The 27561-nt window shown below is 37.5% G+C and overlaps 2 protein-coding genes across 2 annotated transcripts in view; one reads left to right on the top strand and one right to left on the bottom strand.

The window, feature by feature from the left end:
- Positions 1 to 13498, top strand: part of CMC1 (C-X9-C motif containing 1) — a 64053-nt gene extending 50555 nt beyond the window's left edge. Inside the window, exons 5-7 of the mRNA XM_076331145.1 lie at positions 8473 to 8578; positions 10761 to 10910; positions 13284 to 13498. The gene's annotated coding sequence lies outside the window, so the exon portion shown is untranslated. The remainder of the gene's footprint in view (positions 1 to 8472; positions 8579 to 10760; positions 10911 to 13283) is intronic.
- Positions 539 to 27561, bottom strand: AZI2 (5-azacytidine induced 2). Its single transcript, XM_076331143.1, has 8 exons — positions 27348 to 27561; positions 17181 to 17410; positions 14581 to 14706; positions 14164 to 14263; positions 12242 to 12390; positions 9382 to 9443; positions 5833 to 5948; positions 539 to 2976 (listed from the first exon to the last, which is right to left on the bottom strand). Exons 2-8 carry the CDS (start codon positions 17403 to 17405, stop codon positions 2588 to 2590), a joined length of 1167 nt encoding a protein of 388 aa, XP_076187258.1. The 5' UTR covers positions 17406 to 17410; positions 27348 to 27561; the 3' UTR covers positions 539 to 2587.

Below are 27561 nucleotides of genomic sequence, written 5' to 3'. Positions count from 1 at the left end.
CAAATTCTGGGGACTTCCTTTTCAAATGTTACGGTTTGGCCACAGCAATGAGTGAGTGGATGGGAAATGCTGCCTACAGCAAGCTCTCTGTCATCCTGCCCTCCTCTCTCGGGTATCAGCAGTCCTTCTGAAGCCTCTCTCGGCCAACATCACTGCTCCCTTCTCCAGCACGGGAAGCAGCACAGAAGATATATCACGAGTCAAAGGCAAAGCCCGGAAATTCACAGGCACTGCACAGAGAAGCCTGATTTTAAGAAGTTTCCCTGTCACAGAGGACAAGCCGACCAGGAACCTGTTGACACAAATAGTCAAACCACAGGAACATGCCGTGGCTTAAGGTAACTAAGTCCTTCAGGTTTCAACATGTAGGAGAATGCTTCTCCCAGAATACATCGAAGCAGTCTACAGAGGATGTTTGTTTTTTCCTGAGCGGAGGAGGATGAACCTCAAATAAATTGTTTGTATTTGCAATGACCCTTATACACAATCAAGAAATTAAAGCTGAGTAAAAAATTTTGTGCCAAATACTGAAAGGAGATTTGTAAGTGAAACCGATTTCAAACAAAAATAAATTTATTTAAAATCTTACACAGTAGAATTCCTTCATTGCACAAATCAAAGTATTAATCCCGTTGATGTCTGTTGGATAATACATTACTTAATAAAAAACCTCTGTAATGTTGAGGTGGGGAACCCCCAAAAAGTAAGCTACATTAGAACTAGAGACTATATAGCTTATGCAGCCACATGAGAAATGTTTTCTGCTGCTTTGTTATTACACAGGTAGTTGGTTCTATCAGCTAAAGCCCAGTGACTTGGATTTGTTTTATGCATATTGGGTTTTGTTCTATTACTTTCCAAGAGATTGTACTCCCCTGAGTCAGCTGTGTTCATTGGTCAGAATAAATTCCAGCATCTGACACCATTTCCATTAATCACAGACAAGCCAGTATACGTGAGCAAGATAATAGAAAGATAAAAACAGTATCTGGTGAATGGGAAACATTATTTATGTATGCTGTTCACTAATACAGTAAGAAGGTATCTGGGAAGGCATTTTTTTCAACTTTGATAGACAAACTGAAAGAGGAAAAGAAGATGGGCATCATACGAAGTACTTACTCCACAGGGAAGGAAGTGTCTGGAACCACACAGGTCATGCAGCACTTTGACTGTATCACAGCCGTAGTAATGATGGGCTGTAAAAGCGTTGCCATAGTTTCCTCATGTATTTGCAAGCATTTTTTAAGATAATTTGCTACTAAAAAGCTGAGAAATTAATTTTTATTACACTGATCTTAAGTGGACCTGTGAAGTCAAATACTTCACCCACCCACACATCTGTAAATAACATATTTAGTATTAAGCGTCTCCCCACCCATTACAAGTTCGGTATCCTAGATCTAAAATACAAAGCATTTTTCTTCAATGTATCGAGCAGTCAAAGGCATTTCACTTAACCCTGTTGTATTAAGCCAGATATGAAGCAGAGCAGTTTAAAAAAAAAGGCATAAATTGTATTTGTCTAAGAACAGTTCTTGGCCTTAAGAGGAAAAAAAAAAGTACTTAGACACCCATAGTCTATAAAGCAGGCAGTTGCAATTCAAATAACTCTAGTTCTTATTGGCATACTAAAGATACCACAAAAATACTTCTTTATATATATCAACAATGCTACAACACCTAGTCCGATTAAATTAAGGCTTTGTTTCTTTAATAAAAGAAAAGTTAGTAGCCTTCACCACCACACAAATACAAAGTCAAGGTTCTGGTGCTGTGCAAAGGAGGCACAATAAGGATAACTGCACTGTGAACGGGATGATTCTGTGGCAGGCACCACTGTGCGCAGGATTAAGTCGGTTTCCTACAACATGGACTGAGGGAAACGAGCTGAACATCCAGCATTCACAGTGTTCAGCAGCATTACGTACGATCCTTTATAATTCACAGTAAGGCCCAAAACGGTGCAATCGAAACAGGATAGCCTAGCAGTGATTTTTCTCTTGCCACTACCTAATATAAATCGAGATTTTGACCAAAAAGAAAAAAAGTCTCACCTTTCTTGGTTAAAAATTACATAAAAATGCATTTCTAAACCAGAGGAATCAGAAAAGTTAATTGAAAGGAAGAAGGGAGAGAGAATCCAATTCTTCATTTTATGTCTTACTCTGAGAAAACCCACTGTCAAAAAATAAGCTCAGAGCTGGTACAAGTTTTAACACAGGATACCAAGTATTTTCTCGATAACATACAAATAGCAAACAAATACAGAACCAGATTACTTTGTTTTATTCCAAGAACTCACTTTTCAGTGTCATCTTTTGCAAATGTATGCCATTTGCAGTACAAGACTATCTAGGCCCCAAGCTAGATTTCTTTATATTTACATCGTACCAGCACAGCTTTAACTTCAAGGAACTTGCTCCTGATTTACAGCAGAGGAAGACTGGGCTTTCTGTTTTGGAGCTAGAATTAAAAATAAAGAAAGAACATTAAAGACGGTTTGTTTTCCCTCTTTAAAAGTTCAAGCGTTAAGGTGCCTATTCAGAACCATCCTAAAAAAGCCTCAGTTCACTCTAAAAATTGTTTAACTCTTGTGCAGACAGTTTTGATTACACTGATCCAGGTAATCTGCTGGACAGTTTAACAAGGTTGGTTTATTTTTCATTTCCCAAAACACATTCTCATTAGGCTTTGGAGGACTTGGGAATACCCAGGAGTTATCTTCCAGAGAGCTCTTTCCATAAGAATGGTGTTCCTGAAATGTTTTGCCATCAACTGGAATGGGTCTCTCATTTGTCCATGCTTGTAGAGTCACCCTTTCAGGTGGGATTTTTAGGTCTCTCAGCAGAGAGGGAGACACAGCATTGCAGAGTACTTTATCATTTTGTGAGAGTTTCTTATAGACTACCCCAGATGTCAAGTTCAGCTTTGAAATGTTCAAGTCAACACGTTGTACTGGTGCAGTAGAGGAAGCTGAAGAAAGAAGATAAAAGATTTTAAAGTGACATTATCTAATGCGTTTTCCATATACTCCAAACGTACTACAGTACTGCAGGTGTGTTAAACCCAGTGTTTTCAAACTACAAATTTTCAGACCATATTTTACCTCGGTAACTACTTAAAAGTTACGAACTGAATGTACTAACTGCCTCAGATTTTGCAAGATGAACCAGAGATCCTGAAATCGCAATGTCTAAAATACGCCCAACACCAAGGAAACTTCCCAGTTCCCACTTGAACACAGATAAACTGATGACTCTTTTTGACAAGACTGGAATGAATGCTGAAACAGAGAGGATTTTCATGCACTTGGAGACATCGACCCGATTCAGAACATTGCTTACACAAAGCACGCTTCTTCCTACTCTACTGATTCTTTTAACAAGTTGTGTTCTCAGGCTGCCAAGAACCTGAATTCTCACTGTCCTTGAAGCAGTAAGAGGGAAACGTATGGTGTTCACGGAGAACTCTGTGCTCCACTATTGTCTGACTTCTGAAAGTAAAGCAACAGACTGCAATATTCAGCCATCTGAAATTCCAGGGGAGTTTTAAACCACGCTAGGAAGGGGAGGATTTTGAAACAGCACAGCATCTACCTGAAATGAAAGAGCTGCACCTTCAACGCACGTCTGAACAGATGGCCAAATGCAACCAGGTCATTTATTGTAGTGATAATTTACATAACCATGTAATGGGAGTAGATTAATGATTCCTGCAGTTAAAGAAACTCACATCTTACAGGTCATTTTCTGGAACAGCTGTGAATCTTGAGCATGGCCTGTGATTTGTAACTTTACTGCTTAAGGGACAGAAAGAGGAGCCAGTATCTTGGTCACAGAATACAACTTCCATTTGTCACTATAAATTAAAAGGTGGTACCCAATTCGCAAATGTCAGCCAAAAGCACCTTCCCATAGCACAGGCATCGTATCTGAAAGACATGCTAAGGAACTGGATTTGGCTTCTTTGTGCTGACAGGTGTAAAAAGCAATTTGAGGTCTACAGACCTTTAGAAGTTCAAGAAAAATGGAATCCACTGAAAACGGACTGAAAATGTAAAAAAAAAAAACCCAAACCAACCCAAAAGCGGACACGTTTGTTGAAAATGCCTCCATACATAAATGACAGCTAAGTAGAATCCGCATGTTAACTGATATTGTTAACATCAGACATGCAGCAATGAATACATTGTGTTCTGCAGACTTAACGCACCTCTTACAGCAGCAACTAGTTTGTATATGGTAAAATAACTAGTACTACAGGTATAGGAAGTGAAAGTTTTAAGTCAATTCTACCCGTATTTTGCATAAGCCAAGATTTCTCTATAAATATAAGCACAGATATATCTGCATTGCATTCGTAAGAGTGGCTGACAAGCAAGGTAAACAAAAAAAAATAAATACAGTTTTAATTTCTGCTGAACCTGTTCACTCTCACATACTTCTGAAAAATTACTGAAAAAAGCCTACAGAGCAAAAGACAAAAATCCACTGTTTCCCAATCAATCAATAATGTCTTTTATAGCTGTGGATGTATAACTGCATTAGCAACCTCAGAAAATCCGACTGTTCACCAGGTAGGAAAAGAGAAAAAAATTAGTACTTGTGTAGCGGCAAGACAGATAACTCCAAAGTAAAAATAAGGACAGAAAGATACTCCATGACCTCATCAAACCTCAACAGACTTCAGGATTAAAAACTCATACACTTCCCAGTTTCTCTGCTGAAGTTACTTGACAAATGTGCCTTAGAACTGTAGGAACACAGACTCACCTGGTAACAATTTGACCAAGTCTACAAAATGTGTTGATAGATTATCAGCCAAGTGCCAGAGAGTGATCCTGCATCACTGCTGGCCACAGACAAAGGCAGTGATTGACCTGGAGGTGAATCCTATCATTACCTCGCCGAGCCAATCAAAGCTGTTTAGAAACAAAACCTCTCGATCTCTAAGGGACAGGGCCATCAGAGACTGTCACCAATATATTGTAACCAAGTTCACCGTCTTTCACCGGCATCTTCTGTATTCTGAACACAGTAAACACAACTGAAGTGAGCAGAAAGCAAAGGAAATAAACACTGCGATGAACAGTCAGACTGGTAGTCTGGCCCCACCAGAGTAAGAACGCTTTCTTGTAAAGCATTTGGCTTGAGAGAAACATACGTATGAAATAGAAGAACCATCTGATGAACTGCTCACAGAAATTATACATATCTTATGTGGAAATTATTTTCCCCTTAATTATTTGCAATGTAGCAGCAGAAATAAGGCAGTTTTGCAGCCCCAGTATTTTGACATTCAGAAAATGTCATCTTGCATAGCGTTTTGCTAGAAAAGACAACTTTTCTGAACGCAAACATAAAGAAATATGCAACCATAAGGGAATTTCAGTCTATTACGGTCTGATTTTAAAATGTTGCCAAATTAATACTTTATATATTCTATACTGGGAAAATAAGACTGCGTTTGCAAAAAGATTTTTTTCTCCCCTAATATGAAGTAGTTGTGGTAAAAGGTCAAATATAACTAAACTTAACACCTCAGCCTTGTGCACATAAGCAACACTTGACTGAGAAAAAAGCCACAAGGGGAACAGAATACAGTACTGAAGAAAAAACACATCAGCAACACCTTTATGTGTGAAGTTGACCAGTATGAGACAGAAGCAAAAGCAGAAAATGGGTAGGCTGGAACCATAATATAGTCTAGCTTATCAACTTCAATTGATGAGATTCTGATAAGATATGATAGCTAGTTTCTTTTTAAAATGGTACAGCTTGAATCAACGGTTTGTGTTTGTAAGGTCTGTTACTGCAAACACTGACTTGCCTTTCATGGTCGCTGTTGGGTTTGTTTTCAGTTTTCGTAGAACCTTGGCTTGCACGTCAGTCACTAGACGCAAATTAGACATTTCTCTCTTCAGCTCCCAATATGCCTGTTGCACACTTTCAAAACAGAAATTTTTAAAAAGTTAAATACTTGCCACCTCTAAAGCACCCTCATGCCTATTAACAGGCTTATCAAGTGTTAACTGTTAATAAATCATTTTTGCCTGACATACACTGCAAATTTTGCTAGAATTCCATAATTCAAAATGAATTGAGCAGTACTGATAATTATCTTAAACTGGTGGACCTTCGTGTATCTTATTTGACTCTTTCGTATTACAATATATAATGTATTACATATTAACATACTAGATGACACCAATAATTTCAAGTTCCCCGAATGGGAAGAAATACAAAGCATATTCTCCAATTTCATTATTTGAAACTAACTATCTTCCCATAAAACTAGTAATCTCAAAGGAATACTTTAAAAAAAAAAATTAAATGGACACTGGACTGCAAACAGGTAGAGTATTAACTTTGAATGGCTTCTGATAACTGACCACACCCCCCCATCATGTTATGATCCTACTAACGTTAATTGATCATAATTTTAAATATTCAATCAAAATCAGTATTTGGGTCTCTACAACCATTCGCTTCGCTACAATGAATTCAGACTAGATACCCAAGATGCAAACTGAGCACCCACACACAGACCAAACTAAAATATAAAACATACTGTTTCATGTTCAAGTCATCTAATTTATGTTAACACACTGCCTTATCAGACAGTGTAAAAAATAGCGACCCAATTCATTCTCTGATAAGACAGCATAATATGAGAAACATATTTAGCAACAGCAGCGCGGTTCCAATATTGAAGTTTCAGGTTATTAGCTGGTAAGAAAATCAAGAACAAAAAATCAGAAAAGTCAAGATCACCGTATGTTTCTTGGTAACGTAACGTTTCGAGCAAAGGCTCACTGAACACCACATTTATGTTGATTAATAATTAACTTAGAGTTCAATGACATAAGGATGCAGTTACTACATCTTAAACATGAAATCAATGATTTAACGTTTTTTTTAATGCTTAACATTCTACCAAAGCACATTTATTGAGGACAAATATCATGGATGAGATTTTTCAGAATATTTCTTTCTTCCTCACTATATTCACCTAAAAGACATTTATTTGAAAACAGTTCAGTACCTCAAACTATTGTTGAGATGATTAAGAAATATTAAGCTATGTAACAACTGTATTTTCAAACATGCATATATACAGATTTCTATCCCTCTAAAACAGCAATTTAGGATCACTCCTGCATGAAATTTATCAGGCATGAACGTGTTCAAAAGCACTCTGAGAAACAGCTATTATTCTGTTCTGCAAGTTAACGCTAAGAGAGTTCCCTTAAAACAAAGAAATTAAATACCCTTCTATGCACAGAAATATTTCCCCAGAATACAAATATTCAGATTCAAAAACTCTGTTAAAGAACAGAGGAAGCTGATAGTTTAATAGGTAATGTATTAGGTATCAGCAATTCTGATAGATAGAAATTTACAATTTTCAGAACTGATATTTCAATAAGTTCAGCTAAACCTGTGGCCTTTTGACTGCAGAATCCAATTGGCTCTTTGAACTTTTAAGAGATGACGGTTTTAAAATTAAGTTGATGTGGCAACCACACTCCATTGATTCATGTGTTTTGGTCTCAGAAATAAGATCAAACAAACTTTAGTTATATCAAACCAGAACTGTCCAATATTTAATATAGAAGTGGTAAATACAAGAACAGCTCAGTGTCTGCAACCAACCAGAAGGAATGTGGTTAGATAAATTTTATAACCTGCATTTAGTGCTTTTAAAAGCATCTTGCAAAGGGATGCAGGTACCAGAATTCCACTTAAATCACACATAACATTTTAATTGTTTTTGTGGATACTGACCTACAATCCTATTGCAAAGCCTAATTTTCAAGGAATATGCAACTGAAAACCAAGGATTCCATGTGCTTGGAAGTTTATCTTATACAGCCTTCAAACATGTAATATAAACCTTGACTATGATAGCCTATCTAAATCTGCAGCAAAGTAGATTTGCAAACCAAGAATTTAAAGTCAGATTTGCAGGCTGCTGACACATGTGAAATAATTACTTTCCAAAAAGTTAACTAACTGCAAATGCCTCCGTCTCCCATAAACAGCAGGATTGCTTGCTACAACAAATGTTTCGCGTAGGAGGTTTTTCCAAGTGTTTTTCCACAGATTTTTGGATGGGCTTACATATTCAGTACACATTACACATTCATTATTTATGTCATATTACAATAAACACTATACTGTACATATGCTAATTCAGATGGTTGCCACCTGAATGTCACTTTGTGGAATAAACGTGCTCTGGAAGATCAGAGAGATAACTGCTATACCTTGAGATAACACCTTTTTTCAGGCGTGTAAGACGGCTGGATCTTCATAGTCAGAAACCACAAGAAAAAAAAAGTGTTAGCTAGCTAGCTATCCAGTCAAGGTGAAAGGTGAAAGTGTAATTTGCGTATAGTGCGTACAATATCATCATCATTACACCAGAGAACACATGAAAAGAAATATCTATACTGTTCTCTTTCAGTGACTGCTTTCCTTTCCCATCTCTTCAATACCAAGTAAGCAACAAGGTATTACACTAAACCATCTGTCATTATGAAGGACCACTCTTCCCTCTTGTGGAAAATCGTGTAAGTACACGAACAGGCATAACTGGCTATAAGAGATGCAGTTAGTATTTCGTTTCTGCAAGACAGATCATTTGGGAACTTTCATGCATTCATGAATTGTTCTTTTGCATAAAGCATTAAAGGATATAGATACACTTTCTAATATGGCACACATACTCAAGACAGGATAATATAGGAGTTTATATCATAAGCACAATTATTATTTGAATGGCTGCAAAATGAGAACAAATGCTTTCCGATATTTTAGCTTTTTTCTGGAGAAAAAAGCTAAAAAAAAATCTGCTATTTCTCTTTGAATAGGTCACACAATGGCTCCTCAATATTTAAAAAAAAAAATCCTTGAAAATGTCTTCTAGTAGAAATATTATTGCACTGCACTAAGTAAGAATGTATGTTCCAATACTAAGCAAGAGATTTGAAGCCATCACCTATGCAAACACAGAAACCTCCCCATATGCAGAATGAAGATATTCTATAGCCGGGATGAGGCTTGGAAATTTATCTACCACCTCCTCAAGTCAACTAATTATTAAAAAGTTGATTTTTAAACCCAAGATAATTTAACTTTCATTTTCTGTACTACAATCTGAAGATGTGTTTTCTTATCATCATCATCCTGGACTACCAACATAACAAAGAAAAAAAATTACAATGATCTTGCTAAATCAGTATACCTAGACTTGAAATTAGATTGTGTAATTTGAAATAACACATTTGAACAGGCTGCAAGAATATTTACTTGTTCAAGTAACTGTCCCTCAGTAAACTAAAAATAAAACATGAAAGCCACTTGATTTTCATACCTCTGGATGTCTTGCCTTCGAAGGAGGTCTCCATTTAATGGATTTTCATCTTGAGCCTGGTCCTGCATAACAGAATGAGGGGACGATAGAGAAGGAATGAACATATGATTTCAGATCTTCTATCTGAAAATACTGCAGTGAAACTACAACTTCGCTAATATTGAAATTCAGAAGTAAAGTAGTCTTCATTTCTGTTGGCTGCAGTGGTTTTCAAAATGGACATAAAGACTTCTACTAAGAAATTCCACTTAAAAATGCTTAAACTACCTACTGATATGAAAGCATTGCTCAGGCACCACCATACTCCCTTTTTAAAAAAAAAAACAAAAACAACAAACCAAACAAACAGCTGAGCTCTCGGAATTTGTGATTCTTTGAAAAGCAAAAACTGAGAAAGGCTTTTGACTTCCATTAAAAAAAAAAGTAATCAGTCTTCTCTTGTTCTTTCCCTGTCCCAGTATATAAAGACCTTTAAATTAAAGCAAACTTTCGGTATAGATTTACTTCCACAAGTTACTTTTATGATAAAACATAATTTATCCCTTGAGTCTGAAAGACTGCTTTAAAATTGTGCATACAAGCAGCCTCACTGAAATTCACAGGACTGTTTAACAAATCAAACATTGGGCTCACTTCATTAGTCATGTTTCTATTAGGCCCTCACCTGTGATGAGTTCCCATTCACAGCCCTTCTCTTCATGTTCCCTTCCTACTACCGTTCCCTCTAGCCAAAGCTGTTACGAATTCGATACCTGTTACTGTGGCTTTATGATAGCCTATATACATTTCAAGCAACTTGTCAATATAATGTATACACTGCATCAACTACAATGCAAAACCCGAATATCTAAAAATAGAAAAAAAAAATAGAAAGTATACTTGCCTAAGGTAGAAAAACATCTGAAAATGCTAACTAATGTAATTAAAAACAGTAATAACAAAAATACCAGCTGGATTTGAAACAATGCTGACTTGTCATTGCCCATTGATCACATTTCCCTGTACTTCACCTGACAATTTTTCCCCCTCCCGAAGACTTTCCCACCACCACCCATCAGAGATTCAATTTCATAGTTAAAAAAAAGAAAAAAGTTGCATTATATTACCCCATATTTGAAAACTTGTACCTTTTTATTTCCTATATTAAGCAGTTACCAGGACCAAGAAGGAATGATGAGGGGGGAGGGGGGGCAAAAAGAGGGCTGTTCCTTATATTTGTTCTTTGCAACAAAGGCTGCTGGCATAAGCATTATTTAAACAGTGTCATGTCTAGTATTCCTTACAACTGCTATTTTAGTCTGTTCTTTCTAGCAACATTCACTCTCACAATACAATCTGCAATCTTCAATTATTTATATAGCTGTTACTCTATTCTATAGAGCTACTTGAAGACACCAGGACTGCATACAAGTTACAGTATGCCTTCAGAATTTACAAGTTATTGAAAACACCTAAAAGAATTCCAGATACGAGTGAAAACAACAACCAACAGTAACTGAAGTTAACAAAACACCTCACACGCCTTCCAGGTAACATGCTTTATCCCCACCTAGTGGAAAAAAGACAGACTAAACCCGAGACAAGACAATCGGTGCACATAAGCCTGTCCGTGTAAGCTAGGGGTGTAGCATGACAGCAGCAGATCTGCAGAGACACTTGCAGCGCTGAGAACCCAACACCCCAACTGTATATGCTTTGAGGGCAGCGGGGGGGAAGGACTTGACTTCAGGCTAGCTCTAGTCTGGTCCCTGAATGCCCAGGAGAGGCTGGGGTGCATCATCTTAGTTTCATCCAAAAGGAATCCAGTTCCCATACTCCTGAATGCTCCGTAATGCAAGGCACAGTAGGCACCAGTGATTAGGAGATTTGCTTCAAAAGTACGTTTCTGTAGTAATGTAAATGTGCCCATAAGAAAAAGAGCCAAAGAAACATTTCCAAATTAAACCAAATCCTGTTTGAAGGCAGGATGATGGCCATGCAAGGATTCTATCTGCGAGTCTTACATAGAATCATACCCTGAATATTGGCTCACTCAAATATTATGTGACTCGAGATTACATAATCAGAATTATTAATGACCACAAGGAACCTAAAATAGTCTGCCTCTTCAGTCACATTTAAATCTTTTAAATTTATTGTGTAGCTTCAATGTGACTGTAGAGTCCTAGAGACTGCCACTGTACCTTTTATCATGTAAAGCAGTAAGCATGCACTAGACTTTTTTTTTTTTTTTAAACTTAATGCATTTTATTACTGTTAAGCTATCTTAATTTCCTTTTTGAGATCCTAATCACATCTACCTTACACAATGAGTCCCTCACAACAGACACTTGCCCCAGACTATAGCAAGATTCTGGAAACCTCGTTACAAAAATCCACTTTCCTGACAAGCTTCATGCAACTACCCTAAAGAAAAGCGCTAGAGCTCCTTAAACAAAGTTCATGTTATCTTTTAACATAAGCATTTTATTGTTTTAAAAGAAAAAAAACCAAAAAACCCCTAAAACCAAACCAGTTTTTGCCCAAACTTTCTAAGAAGTCCAGCCCAAGACAAATACCAGCATAGAACACTTTGATCTGAGCGACTACTTATAAAAAACTGTAAAGCTTTATTTTCTGTTGTTATATGGGCAACAGCTGGGAAATCTCACCTATGTAAGTGTACTATTTCCAAGAAACAAGCCAGTCTATGAAAAAGTTTACGGTTAATTTTACTGGGATGTTAATCTTTCACTCAATTATATACTTTATATCTCTTTGTTTACCCTTTATTTTGCTTGCAGAAGGGTTTTAAAATAATGCTATAACACTATTTAATAAAACATCTATTAATACAAAAATTCCTTAAAAATAAAGGTACCTTCTGCCTGGATTTTTGCAACTCCTTTCTGAGACTGTTGCACTCTTGCTTGAGCTTTTCTAGATCCTGTTCCAGACTATGCACTTTCAGGTCACTGTTCAGCTTCTCTATTTCCCAGCTGGACTGAGTACAATTCAGATTTTTCATCACTGTAAGAAGACAAGCAAGACAATCAGATTTCAGTCTCAGTTCAAGAAATGTAACTCAGTATGTAAGGTTTCACCTCATCCAGCCCATGATGACAAAAACGTCATCCTGTACATTCTGAAGAAACTGCAGACTATGACAACAGAGAAATGGTAACACTTGTAAAGTTGTTGGCAGAGTAGTCTATTTTCCGAGTTTAAAGTACAGAGCCCTACTTTCCAAGAATGCACTGGAGATTTTACATAAAGAAAAAGGAAGTAACAGCATAAAAAGGCACTGGAAATACAAAAATCTGTTAATGGTAAACACACATGATACATACACCAACTTGCATACTTCTTACATGCTTTGAAGACATGAGCCTTTCCCCGCCTCAGACTGATATCATTACATAATTTACCCTAAGTTTTTCCCAAGTTTACTATCAAGAAGTTCCAAACAGAGCTACAAAAGATACAATCAAACCAAAAGGGTAACGCCTAGAAGTTACACAAGTCTTCTTATTACATGGAACAAATTCACACAGTCGTACTACTACGTGTGGTTTGTTGCTATTAAGAAGCAACCTAAGACGATCCTAGCATCAAATCAGTAGTAGGATGCTAGTTAGACAGCAAGAAGAGAAAGAACCTGACAGGAAGAAGACCCCCAAGTCTTTAACTGCATGATACACTCACTTCCAAATCTAACAATTTAAACAAGCTTAAGCTACTCTGATTTTTCCTAAACAAGGTACTCAGAGCCCACTTATGAGTAAAATCGATTACTAAATAAGGCTTGAAATCACCACATTTTCAGAGCTCTCTTTATAAACTCTGCACTTCTTACCTCCTTAAACCATGATGTTCTCAACGATGATACTACTACTACTACTACGTGTGGTTTGTTCTTCTAGGTTTAAAAACTTGTGCAATTGAAGTAGTGCATTACATGCTTGAGGTGCTCTTCGAAAGTAACCCAATCAAGCACAGCAATACTTAGAAGCACCCTTCAAACGACTGCATTGGTACAGAATCTGAAGTCCAGTCCTTATCTCTAACTTTACATAGATGGCATTTTCTTCTTCTCTTTTCTTGTAACAGGACAGTAATAAAGATTATTTTTTTCTTCCATGGTGTTTTATTTTACACACCTATCATCTACACAGCACTCTTTACAATGGCAGTAAGAGAAGCTGGATTTGGGCTTTTGGAATTGCCAGGGTACACTGTTTCTCTTCCCTCTTTCTACCAGGCTCTCTACAACTAGCATCTTTCTACCTTTCCTCACCCCCCAGCCCTTTAAATAGCTGTTGTCGCCTGCAGCTATTGCTATACAACATCCTCTTGTACCTGTCATAGCCCAACCGTGAAACAAAGCAATATACCAGATCATCTGCAGGTACCAGAGAAAGTGGTAGCAACTGGATAGTGTTTGATACTTGAACAAGTATGCCCCTGCCCCACTCTGAGGAAAAGGTGGTGGTGTCCAGAGATGTACATGACTAGCCTATTAAACTGTCAGGTTATGCACATTTCTCAAGTTATTAAATAACCTACAGTGGAAGAACATGACAGCCTCAGATCTTTACCATGGAGCTCCTCGCCTATGATAATAAAACATGCCTGTCACCATTTACAAGAATGAACACATATACAAGCTCAAGGTATCTCACTGAAGTATACTCCTCTGTTAATTAGCCACTATATACGGTTAAACCTCTTCATGCTCCGAGATCATAATATAACCACTAAGACTAGTCAACATACATTAAGATGAAGTAACCAGATGCATACCTTGCTGAGTTTCCACTTCAGTTCTTAGTTGTAACAGCTCTACTTCTTTAGACTGCAACTGTTCATTCAAGGTTTTCAAGGATTCCGCACTTTCTTTCATCTATTTTTTTTGGGAGGGAAGCCATTTGTGAAGCTTTTTTCTATCACATCTGATAATTCAACTTTTTTTTAAAAACAAAACAAGAAAACGATTGCTTTGATATTTTTTTTAGCATTAGCCTAGCCCAGTAATAAAATTGAGATACTTAAAATTGTTATTCCTACATAAAGTATTGCCATGTACTTTAAAAACCTAAAAAAAGTGATAAAACAAACACCACAGATCTTCAGCAAATAAAATTCATTCTACAGTAAACATTTACTAACTATGCAGTACTTACAGAACATGCACTTAAATCATTACTTAAAAAGGCATACCATTTTATCCAGTTTGCTTTTCAGATTATCTCGGTCAATGCAGGCCTCTCGATAAGCCTGGTATGCCTTATTCACTTGTTCACGTCCAGCTGAGCTGCATTCCTCTTCCAGTCGGGAGCCCAGCAGCTAAACATTTAACAAACATGAGAAATAATAAGTTTTGTATGTTATATTGAGAACTGCAAAATTTAAAAAGTGCAACAGTACAGTCTGCAACATTAAACTAATAGCATTTTTTTTCAGTTTAGAAAATAAATCAATCAAATACATTGATACAGACCAAAATTTTTTTTACAAAAGTGCAACAAAGGCCATCTACAAATTCTGCAATCTCTAACCATACTTAATGCTTGCTAGTTTACTGCTACGAGTATTTAAAAGCCATCCATAAGTCATGATTACTCACACTGACAACCCCTTAATCATATTTTTTCCAGGCTCTGAAGATGCACAAACTACTTTTTGGAAAAAGAGTTTTAAGCATATAAAGACACAACATATAGAAAATTAAGAGGAAAGTGAACATCATTTTTTTTAATGACTCATAATTTAAACAAAGATTTTTTTCAGTGTATTTATGCGAGAAAAGTCAAAGCAGAATTATTTTACAAATACTATTAACTCCCAGGTCACCACTATCTCGTTGCCTGCTAAGGCAGGAGACAAGCAAGGGGGAATAAACACTACCAACTAGACTGTCAGAAAGAGGGGAGCAGAGTTAAAACATATTCAGTATTTTTAATAAGACAGCAAGAAGAGAAGTCTTACATCAAATTACATCTGTCCATACAGAAAGTTCTTGTTTTGACTAAGTATTGCATTATCCTTGTCATTCTATTTAAGCTGCACACTTGCTTTAAATTATCGAGGCATTTAAACACATTTACTGTACCTAATGTCGATATTTGTGACAGATGTATATATGTTTTCTTAAAAATTAAGAGCCACACAAAAAAAAATTACAAAAATGAAAGAGGTGACAGTTATGTATCTACCTTAAATATCTCCTCTTTTAGGTGCTCACTCAAAAGAAAGTATGGGAAAGCAAGCCATAAAGATAGGAAGCTTCTGCCCTTTGCTTTTTGTATTGACCCACGAAGTATGTGTCCTACTCATTTTAAGTTTTGTCCTTTACATTTTCCTCCCCCAAATAAAGCCATTCAGATAGAACACAAGCCTTACCAAACCTTCTGGAAGTTTCCATACACTTTGAAATTTAAAACTCATTAGGGGTAACTCCCCATGTATTTTTTTATCATACAGGTATGCTAGCCATTAACAAGGACTGAAAGTCAGTTCTATTACTTAACAGTCTAGGCCTTCTCCGTGCCCCTCTCTCATAGAAACATTTTTGTGGTATTCACATACTAAAATAAAAGTTTTCTCTATGGAAAACAAAGTATTATCTTCAAGACAATTAAGCTGAACCAGGCCAAACCAAAAGACACAAGACTAAAAGGGATTGTTAAGGTCATCAAGTCCTGTTCGCTGTGATTTTGAGTAACCACGTAAAAGATGTTACACTCAGCATGGTTCAGAGAATATTCAGTCTAGAGCTCTATTCCTATCCCCATCACCCCCACAGGACCTTATATAAAGTGCTGAGAAAGTTTTGCCTTTTGACACAAAGCCAATCCTGTCAAACCAGTCACCAAGAATTTCCGAATAAGTGTTTCAAAATTGTACCGAGTGTGACTCAAGCTCTTCATTCCAATGCCACAAAATAATAAATTATTTGTAAGCTTTTAAGAGTCAGTAGCACATACTTAGGACTAAGTCCTAATAAATGTCTCAGCTCTAGCTCTAGGATCTATCTTTCCATCTTATATTAATAAGAAAGCAATTTATCAGAGTCAAGACCTTCTGCAGAACAAAGACACTCACTACTGAACAATGGATATACGTTTAACAATAGGATTCTTTACTCGGGGAGAAAAGCCTGCATCATGGTCCATTTTTAGCTTTAATGAACTTCACTAGACTAAGGCCATGAGAAACTGCATATAAAATAAATTTCTAGATTCCTTTATGTTTTAGAATGACTGCATCAAAAAATAGCCAGCCAACACCTCTATGTTAAGCATTGCAACTTTGTACTTCATGTTTGAGACTGCTATTAGCGAGACCTAGCCAGATATTCTTAACAACCAATTTTTCCTTATCATTTTGGTATGCTGAGCCCAAGAGATTCTTTTGATAGACAATTCCTGGATTCTGACTGTTTATAGACTTGGCACCTCACTACTCAACAATACTAAGTCACATATGCCCAAGTTAATAAACACCATAAAGAGGTAGATGAAATACAGTAACGATCCAATGCAACGTCTTTCTGAATCAAAGCTAGTATCCCTGCAGGGCACTACTGCATTGCATCACATAGATGCCCAGTAAGAATCAAAAATCCCAGTATGACTTAACTAGAGTACCAGAGGAACAAACTGTGTTTCACTTAAAAAGTTTTGGTAAATTGTTTTATTTGTTTAACTTGTAAATTATTTTAAGTACATACTTTAAATACTTAACCATCTGCTCCGCCATCCAGCCAGGAGCAAAAAAGTAGCTGCTACCAGAAGCTGGTAAATTGACTTTTTTCTTACCTTCTCTTCTAGAATTCTCACTCTTTTTTTTAAGAAGTAGTTCTCCTTCTCTGTCTCCTTTAGTCGTTTCTTGATATCTTCATATGCAGTGACAAGTGCGAAGTGTGAGGCAACAGACTCATCTCCACTGTAAGATGAAACAGGAATCTCCCCGTCTCTCTTAGGAGCGTTGTCTGCTTTTTCATGGTTCAAAATACAGATGTCATCCTCTACCAACTCCTCCATGACAGCTGTTAAAAAGACAGATACGAGTGCAAAATCTTCACAAAGACAAATTCATCAAGAGTCTCAAGTCTGAAAACCTTCCAAAATAATACTGCAGGGTGTTTCTGTATAAGTATGGCAAGACTGAGTAATCAGGAAATATCTTAACCTTGCAGAAAAATCTTGAAACCCAAATTACATTGAAAATAGGCTGGTTAGAAAAGAAGCATCTTTCACTGTCACTTGATAAAAATATTTTGAGTACACATCAGATTTATGAACCCCCAAATTCATTTTTATTAAGGCTTAACAGCATCCTAGAATTTAGCTGGTACCAAGTATTTGAACTCCAAAGGAATATTGTATTAGAGTTTTTGCAAGTCAGCTCTGAGCAGTAAAAGAGATTATAGTTGCAAGAAATCAACTAACTACTGTGGTTCCTGAGCACAAGTGCCAAATTTCCTTCACTCTTGAATGCAAATATTCATACTTTTCCCAAACTTTAAAATGGAATCTTAAGGTACACTTGCATTAGTCCTTAAAGAGGCTGCATGAGTAGCTATTCTTTACTTGGTCACAGTAGAAAACATCCTGCTGAACAACAATTACAATAATTCTTGACTGCAAATATGGCGAGAATGAAAACGTACTCAATAACATGATCTGCCTCAACATGCATGGAGAAAACTGACAATAACCTGACCGTAAGAAAAGTGTCACCCTAAAATACCAGGCAAATCCACCTGAATGACAAATGCAACGTAACCATTAGATTGAGTTGTTGTTACAACACACATCCTTTAGGCACAGCAAAACATTCAGTAAGAAGATAGCACCTTTAAGAAACTCCATCTACTTTCTTGAACTCCAGGTCCTAAGGGAAAAGCCCCAACAGCATTTTCCTTAATGTTACTAGATAGCAGGAACAAGTTCAGGGGGTTGATTTAAAAACAAACAAACAAACCCCAAAACAAAACCAAAACCAACCAAACAAGAAAAAGACACAGCTCATTCTTATTTAGTTATGAAGATCAAGATTCCTCACATTTATATGCAATACTAACAAATGCTATACAGTACCTGATAGTATTTCTCCCTCCCCTTAAACAAACTACTGATGCTACTTCTACCAAAAGCAGATTTTTACTTTTTTTCTTTTCCCCTTGAACAAATCCTTAGGTTCCTGATGATTGGCTAATGAACCAACAGAAATGCTGGAATGAAAGAAATAAGCATAATGAAGACAGTTTGTATTGTAGGAAAAAGTTATTTCAACAGAAAACTGACCTGATCAGCAGAACTTCGCAGGAAAGCGGGGGAAAACCCCACAGCCACAATCGCTGCCTCTACTGTGTATTTGCTATTTTAATTCAAACTAGACTTCCATTTGTTTAGCGATACTACGATGTAAAGGGATCAACTGCCCTGGAGCTTATCTATGTGGTCAAATTTCTCTCACCGTGCTAGCAATGGAAAAGCTACATGGACTGCAGCATTATGAAGAGCTGTAGTACAGCTATAGCTGAACAATGGTGCTGTTATCCCATTTGTCTCAATTTGCTCCAAGCCAGTTAGACAACATGATAAAAACCTGTGACAGCTCCTTTATACTAAATAGACAGCAATGGAGTTGCAACAGTGAAAAAAGCCAAGAAAACTAGAAACCAAAACTGAAGTCCTTTTAATGGTTATCTTCAGGAGGCGAACAGATGCCTCGCATACTGTGTGATGTATTCTAACAAAACAGGTAGCCTAAGCTTCCCTTGCCTGTTGCTCTGCCTCGTACTTAAGTAGAAAGAGCCTTGCAAAAAAGGTTTGCTTCCTTCTCATTGCAAGAATAATATCGCTCCATGCACAAGGTGACCTTGACCAAAGGCACTACATCATTCAAACCGCATTAACCAACTGAAGGAATTGCTCTTTTGCATTCTAAGATGAGCATAACATACTAGCTTTTCCTTCCCTGTTTTACCAATAGCCCTGCAAGTCTTCTCACCCATCTCATCAAATTCCAAGAGCTTGCCTTCTCAAGGCAACGCATCTCCTTTTCTCTGAATACTAGGCTCAAATGTCATCAAAGAAGTGTCACAGCTTATCACTACCTCTTGAAGAAAGCAGCAGATTGTGTGACCTTGTACATAAAACACATCTTTATCCCCACACTTTCCTATAGCTCCTAAACTTGAGCATCATACATTCCCTATTTCTTGCACACATCAGTTCCACCAGGGGATGGCAGCAAGAGAAAACAGGAGACAACATCAGAAGACGAGACCGTATTTATCCTGTATTTTGCTAACTAAAGCTTACTTCCTTTATGAGCTTCCAAAAGAGCAAGATGTCCCAAATAAGACTCAGCATACACAAATACTATTTTATAAATTCAGGTACACACTTAACCTGCACCTACTAAGAGAAGTAGTTACACTAACATTTTTTTAATTGAAAGATCTCATTTAGTTCACAGAATTATTCAACTCTGGTTTTCTGATGCTGCTCTCTCAGCCAGCACTGGATGCTATTTAGAAGACAAGCATATAATTCCGCATAATTCAAAGGGGCTCGTAATACACATTTTTCTAAACTTCTACACACAAGATAACTATTTCAGAAAGATCCGATATGCACATTTTTGACTAATCTTATTGCAACTAAGTGACGACAAACTGCCTACAAAACGAAAGTCTACTTCTCCTGAGAGACAGGTACCCAAATAAGACACCTTCCTCTTGGCTCATCCCTTTAAAGAACAGATCTGATGATGTAACACTTTGGAGGGGAAAGGGGCAACACACCTTACACAGGCTTAAGTGAGGTAAGTGGGATATTCAGAAGGAATTGTGCAATTTTTAAACTTTTTGCTTCAATTGTTAAAAATAAATAAAATTACCATGAAACAACTTCTCTGTACTGGAAGCTCAACAGCCTGTCACGAAGGGAAAATCACCACAATATTCACATTGTATACACTTCATTTTTATCTTTCATTATCTCTATTAACATAAAGTATTAATAATATCCACACACCGTATTACACTGCTACGACCACAAAAAAGTGCAGTTGTTTCAGCTTTACAAGAAACGTGATTCAAATCACCATTGTCATCGTGCCCAGCAGCAAGCAAACAAAACCGAGACTTCATACAAGTATCACTTTCAAATAAATGGACAGATTTACATAAATTGAAATTTAAATGCCACTGAACACTAATTTACCCAGAATTTTAGAGCATCACATGAAGGAAATATAATAATAAAATATTTACATTACTCTAAGTTTAGCATAAGATCACTTCAAAAAGCCATCGTGTACACGCTCAGAAAACAAAAAGCTGTTGGTATTTTGAGATTTCCCCCTACCTCTTAAAGGACATTTCTGCTTTTGGAAAGGAGCACTACTCTTGCAACCGAAAGCACCTTTTCTTCACAGAATAAACAAGCCACTACGATTTCTAAGAGATTTCATGATGCTATTGTCAGTCAATCTGAAAGGAAAACTCTTTATATATTTTATTCTAAATAGCTCCCCATTTTCTCCCATAATAGTTATTCTACAAAACCACACAGTTAAATTTTTAACAAATGGCAAAAATTGCAAAAAATTTATAGAAGAGGAAAAAAAAATGAAGAAAAAAAAGCATTTATCAAATCTCAGGTATGAGTTGATACAAAATAATTTTAACAGTTAACTATTAGTAAACATCAATCTGTTGCCTGTGCTTACTGAATATTCCTTTTATTGCATATTTCAAAAAGTTTCAAATCTCACCGTCTACAGAACTATATGATAGACATTTCCTAAGAAAAAAAGTGCTGTGACCTCTGTATTGGATAGGTGCGTGATGACTCAAAAGTAAGTTACAATATATGCACCACTAACTGCAGTATATGTTAGATGAGCATGAGGAAAGTCACATTAGAAAAATTAGAGCAGCACTGCTAAATAGATCTAAACAAATCAACACAACCTAAAAAAGAAAACAAAAACCCCTGAACAGTTTATCTCTACACTGCAAAAAACTTTCTGAAGTACTTCCAAAGGAGAAAAAAAAAAAAAGCAGTTACTTCTCCAGCACCTGCTAAGCCTGTATTAAAAGGCCAATAAAAGATATAAGCTCATACAAGAATAAAACCTGGCCGTTAAACAGTGTAAGATCAGCAGTTCTATAAAGGTCATGGTGAAATGCACAGTTCACCCAGCTCTTTGTTGTGCTATCAGGAAAAAGAAAAAAAAAAAGGCATATTCACAAATGCTACTTTCTCCATAAGAAGCTCTCTCATGATATTAAAGCGGCAGACAGAAACCCTCAGAAGACAAAACCTTACAAAATGGGGCTATATCTGTAAGAAAATCCCCGACTACAGCTGTAGCCTTCAATTTTACTCTTTAAGGACAGGAATCAAAATTTAGTTTCTCCAGTATTATATTACATCATTTAAAAAAAATACGAACTGTAAGCAACAATCAAAGAAGTGCTTCTGACACAATACATGCATTAGATTATTCCACAAGTTATGACTCCTCAAATCTGGCAGTCCCAGAAGGGCTTGCAGGACGGCAGTAATTACTGAGTCCAACCACAGACCTCTGCCCATGTTTTATTCTGTTTGGCTTCTCCAATTCAAAGCTATGCTTGTACGCACTACTGCAGACGCCCCAGAGCTGTCACTCTGAAGCACCTGAGTTAATTTTGATCCCTCTGGAGTTGCAATTCATGAAATAATCTGTGCTAGAGTAACCAGTTAAAGTGAAAGATTTCCCATGAAAATATTTAAAGTAATGTACAGACAAGTTAATGTCTATGAATACAACTGATGTCCATCTCAGCCTACTTAAAGCAAGCTTTACAATCCCACTTACCACACATCCCATCCCAAGAAAGGTCTCCCTAATACTTTTGCCTGTGACAAAAACATGTTACATTTATATTTTTTTAGAATGATCGGCACATGAAACAGCCTAGTTAAAAGGACTTTAATCTTTACTTCCAAAAATAAATACATTAAATGAATAGTATTAGTGTTTGTATTAAATAATTAATGTTTAAAAAAACCCCAAACAACCCGAATACACTGTTGACAGGACATAGTATTAAGTTCTAGCAGGAGTAATGATGTCCACTGTTTATAAGCATACGAGTTTGAAGAGACAGCACCACTTAAGTTTTCTTTCACATACTGTAGAGAAGAATGGTTTCCAGAAACCACTTCTGTTGTTCATTGACACTTAATGTAAGTTATAGAACAGCTTTGATTTAATATATTAAATATCTTGAGAGTAAGAATGTTTTCCCATTTCTTACTAATGCTTGGCAGAAATACAGCTTTTCTCTTCACAGAGCTTTACAAATATTAGTCATTAACACCATGGGAGGTAGTTAAATATAAAACACATTTTACACACGAGGAACACAGGATGCAGAGGCTCTAATAGCAAACAGACCACTGCACAAACAGATTTCTGTAGTTTGAAATGCTAATCTTATTCTCGGATCAGGAGGAGAGAGAATAAAAGCAGGATTACACTGAATTTTTCCCAGTATCGAGCAGATTTCCATTTTGCCCCATCTTTTGATTTGAAAGAGAATAGAAGGGTTTTCAAAATATTTCCAAATGTCAAATGCAAATAATTTCAAGATGGTATTTTCCTGATTTTTTTCAGGGCTACTGAGAGTCTGACCGTTTTACTTTGTTTACCTTCCAGACCTGAGAGGTTTGACTTCATAATGGTAGTATGAACAGTCTCCAGTTGTTAATAATAAGAGTATAATTTTTGTACTGCTTTACCTTGCCTTACACAGAAGGGTGTATATATGCATGTAGACATAAAAATAAAGCATAAAATTCAAGAAATGCCTTTGATCCACAGGAATCCTGAATGAGTGCGTTGCAGCCCTCACCTTAATTTCAGAAAAGTTGTACTGCTTTTTTTTCTTTTTTTTTAAAAGACACTCCAGCACAGCAATGGAAAATACAGAATTCCTGCAGTCAACATCAAAAACTCCACACAGTATATGGAGTATATGGCACATGATGCTAAAACAAGCAAGACTTCCAGTCTCTTTAAGCATCTATCATTTTGCATCTCTCCCTCAGAAATCTTTGGTTCTCTTTGATTCCAGTCATGAACAGTCTGTTCTACAGAGAGAGACATCGCTTTTTACAGATACTTACTCCATTTTTAGAGCAAAAAATCTGCATACACACATCTCAGTAGCTGCTAGCTTTGGCCACTGCTTATCCTTCCGTATGGACAAAGTCCACATCCCCAAAGCACGCCCTAAGAGTCCATGTGTACAAGGGCACAGCCCTGCAGCCTCAGCATACTTGGTGCTCTTTCAGAAACACATCAGCGCATCAGGTAAATCAGATCGCTTTCATTTTGCTGCCTCCAGGAAATGGAAAGTTACTGTCTCTAAGCTCACAAACCAGTTCACTGTAGTTCATCTGTCATGAACATCTGGGTAAGCTAGATGAGCCAAGCAAAATCTCCTTAGGTACAACAGGCAATTTTTTCAATCTCAAGCTTTTTACAATAAATAATCTACTCTCACAAGAATTAGAAAAGTACTAAAAAGCCCATTTTATGACAACGGTGCTTGATAAATTTTACTTTCTCTGAACAGTTTCATACTGCAGTATCTTCATCACTAATTTGCAAACCCTATGCATCCTCATCATAATGTATTCAATTTGCCTTTCTGTGGATGCTGTCACAACCACCACTTTCCCTGACAACTATCATCAGAAAAGGGGGGAAAAAAGCCCCAAAAGTTGGAGTCAATTAAATATTGTCCTCTCAACATCATATAATCCTGTTTATTAAACTATTAAATTTCATCTTGAAACTAATTAGAAGCAATACTGCCAAAGAAACACAAGTAGGAGCAAGAATGGCTTCTGGCTGTTAAACCTTTCTAGCACCAAATATAAGTATATTCAAAGGTTACTGAAAAACCCATATGTTCTCATGCTAACACTGAATGTTATTTTAATAGACACTTTTTTGGTGTTCATTCCTTCCCATTTCAAAATGTTTATAAAGAACAACTATTTACAAAAGTTAAGAGGGTTTGTTTTGGGTTTTTTAACTCTTCTTTTGTAAAACAAACAGTAGGTCCTACCTCCCAGAGGTAAGTTTCCTCCCACTCAATTCAACTGTCAGGTTAATTCACATACAGTAAGTTCACAAGTTCAGTGATGAGATATTTTGAAAGCCTTGTATAATTGCATTAACTTTTAACTCAACTGGAAACACACCTCACCTGTCACAGCTATTAAAAGGCAAGTTAAACTGAGTCGCACTGATGGCCCTTGGTCATCCTGCAATTCACTAACATACCATCTGGAGGTTTTCAAGCCACGACTGGACAGGGTGCTAGATATAATCTCATCTAGGCTCCCTTTTCCACAAAGGGTTGGACCAGATGATCCTTCCAGGTCCTTTCCAACCTGGGCTGTTCTACGATTCTATGATTCTATATTCAGGTTTACGTCTCATTATTTCAGACAAACCTGGTCATTCGAACACAAGTTCCTGTTAGCAGCTTGTAAGTGAATGACTTTCATGTTACTTACGCTTCACTTCCCTTCCCAAACTTCATTTCTTCTCCCCAAAAATATTGTCAAATTTTAGTAGCATCTACCATTTTATACACCAAGAACTCCACATAAAAACATTATACAATCATGTAAATAATAGTTAATTAATGCAATTATAGTATAAACATATAACAAAAACATAAGACAGACTGCAAAGTTGATTGTGGATAAATCACATATGTATGTAGTTTCTAAAAGTCCCCCTCAGCGGAACCCATCATTGATTTCTATCAAGCTAGTTACTAGCCTGACTCTTGTATTAATCCCGTCATCGCCATTTTAACAAACTGGATCTCATTGCCACTGTAACTGTTTTATTGAATATGGACTCTCTATCTAGACTTCCTCTGTTTAGAAAATACCTGTGAAAGAATGAAAACATATATCAAAAGGTAAATCCACACCGCATTTTATCCCATTTACTTCTACCTTTTTGCTTATTTTCTTCAAAATCTATTCTAAAGAAATCAGGTATCGACAGCACGTGCAGTAACTGGTCTGCACTTCTTCCAGGGTAGTTTCCACTTTCCTAAGTGGACATCCCTGATTTAACATTTTCCAGTCATAACGCACAATCCCCAATTCAATGCTTCTATTGATATCACAACAACAAATGTTACTGGATTTGCAACTTCATGTACAGTTTTTCCAACGCTGTGAGATGAAGTTACTCTATTTCTCCACCCTGAGTATACTAAATACAGTTTGTTCACGTATTTGACCTGATAATGTCACACTTGCCCCGCCTTTTAACTATCACGTAGGAAACGGACATACTGAAACCCAAATCGGAGTATTTGCTGAAATTTAGGCAATCTTAAAATTATCTCTAGTTTATTACCCATTTTTGCTGCACAAAGATGTCACTTCACCCTCTTTGCTCTTCTAAAGAACTTTTTACTATTTAATTTTCATCGTAAAAAATAACCTAGCTTGTATCCTGGCAATGGTCACTTTATACTTTTCTGAACTATAAACTGTAGCATACAAGCACTGGAGGAAAAAAAAAAAAGTAGTTTTAGAAAAAATGTGGGGTTTTGGGGGGGGATGTGGCTAAAAGCCTCATATAATCTGATCTAGAGTTCACACAACCAGTGTTTTCTGCCTTCTGACTTCACTCAGAGTTGTTGGCTCAAAAATCATGCTTAGAATTTGGGGTAATAGTCTCCTACTTGTTATAGTGCAATCACGTGATCAACAGTTACTTCTATCACTAGTTCTTTTACAAAATATCAATTATTCAAAGAACAAAATGTAGTAGTAATCTTAAGATTTGTTTTGGTTTCTATGATAAAAATTCCAGGATACATGTGCTAACAGATAACTGGTATTATTAGCAGCAGTAGCATTTGATCACGCACCAATATCCAGGAAATTAAATGTTTCCCATAGTCCACAATAACACCTCTCAAAAAACGCTGCCTCAGAAGAGCACCTGACCTTTGGAGCCCAGAGGAGACTTAACCATTATGACAATAATCCCCCCCTCAGTCCGCTTTTTCCAGAGCTGGCTTCCAGTATGCTTACACGCAGTGTAAGACAGCAGGGGAATTAAGGGATTCCTTGAGAAATGCAAAAGCTCCTAAAACCACTCACTGGAACAGTTTACAGCCCAACCCACTCTCACTTGTAAGTTGCTGGAGCACAGATTTACTTAAGGAGGGTGGAGTAATGTCCCTGCCAGGTGAAACACCAGGATTTAAAGCTGGAATTTCTTAAAAGTTGAAAGCATCACTAGCATATAAGACTATCTCAACACTCATCTGTACTCCCTTCTTCCAAACCAACACATCCTGCAACACCTGTATTCCAGTCTCCTCCAGTATTTCATCATGTTTCTGTTTTCACAACCTGTGCCAATAATCCTACTTTGTTCATTTCCTTCGCTAGATTCCCCCGTACTAACGCACAAATTGCTGCTCTAAGAACTCACCCAGTTTTTCAGCTTTATCAGGTGCAGCTTTTTGGCTAGTTTTATCGCCTACCTGAGACCCACTCCCAACTCGCTGGCGATACCTTTAAACTACGCTCACCGTCCCTCAACAGGGATGCCCCTCTTTACCCAGCTACACTTCGCCTGTAAAGCAAAAGCAGGCAGGGACACCGCACAAGACCCTGCCAACCTGCTCCTTCCACGAGAAGAGCTGTATTTTAAAAGAGAAACTGAAAGAACAGCCAGAAACGCCTCTGTCCCCAGGAGGAACCGCTCCTATTCCACCGGGCAACGAGGCGCGAAGCTCCTCAGCACCCCCGGGGACCCCCCGCGAGAGACAGGCCGCGGGGCCGGGGCTGCCCGCAGGCGACGTGCCACCGCCAGCCCCCTGCGCCCGCCCGGGGCCCCTCCCCGGCGCCAGGACCAACCTCTCCGGGCCTCGGTCGGGCCAGGCGGGTCAGTAATGGCCGGTCACCTCGGCGGAGAGGCAGCGCCGGCCGCCGCGGTCTGCGCTCGGGCCCCCTCGGGCTCCCATCGCCGCCGGCCCGGCCGCGGTATCGCCCTCCGCCACCGCGGGAAGTTCCCGGGGCGCCAGGCCCGCCCCCCGCCTTTCGAGGAAGTCAACAAACGCCTCACGTGACG

The sequence above is a fragment of the Aptenodytes patagonicus genome, chromosome 2, assembly GCF_965638725.1.
Source record: "Aptenodytes patagonicus chromosome 2, bAptPat1.pri.cur, whole genome shotgun sequence".
Taxonomy (NCBI): domain Eukaryota; kingdom Metazoa; phylum Chordata; class Aves; order Sphenisciformes; family Spheniscidae; genus Aptenodytes; species Aptenodytes patagonicus.
This window is presented reverse-complemented; position numbering and strand designations above follow the sequence as displayed.

Excerpts from the sequence above, each read along its gene's own strand:
- AZI2 (XM_076331143.1), bottom strand. The coding sequence starts at position 17,405 with ATGGAGGAGTTGGTAGAGGATGACATCTGTATTTTGAACCATGAAAAA. Across the intron at positions 9,444-12,241 it reads TGCAAAAATCCAGGCAGAAG|GACCAGGCTCAAGATGAAAA; the intron begins GTACCTTTATTT and ends TCTGTTATGCAG. Across the intron at positions 2,977-5,832 it reads CCCAACAGCGACCATGAAAG|CTTCCTCTACTGCACCAGTA; the intron begins GCAAGTCAGTGT and ends TTCTTTCTTCAG.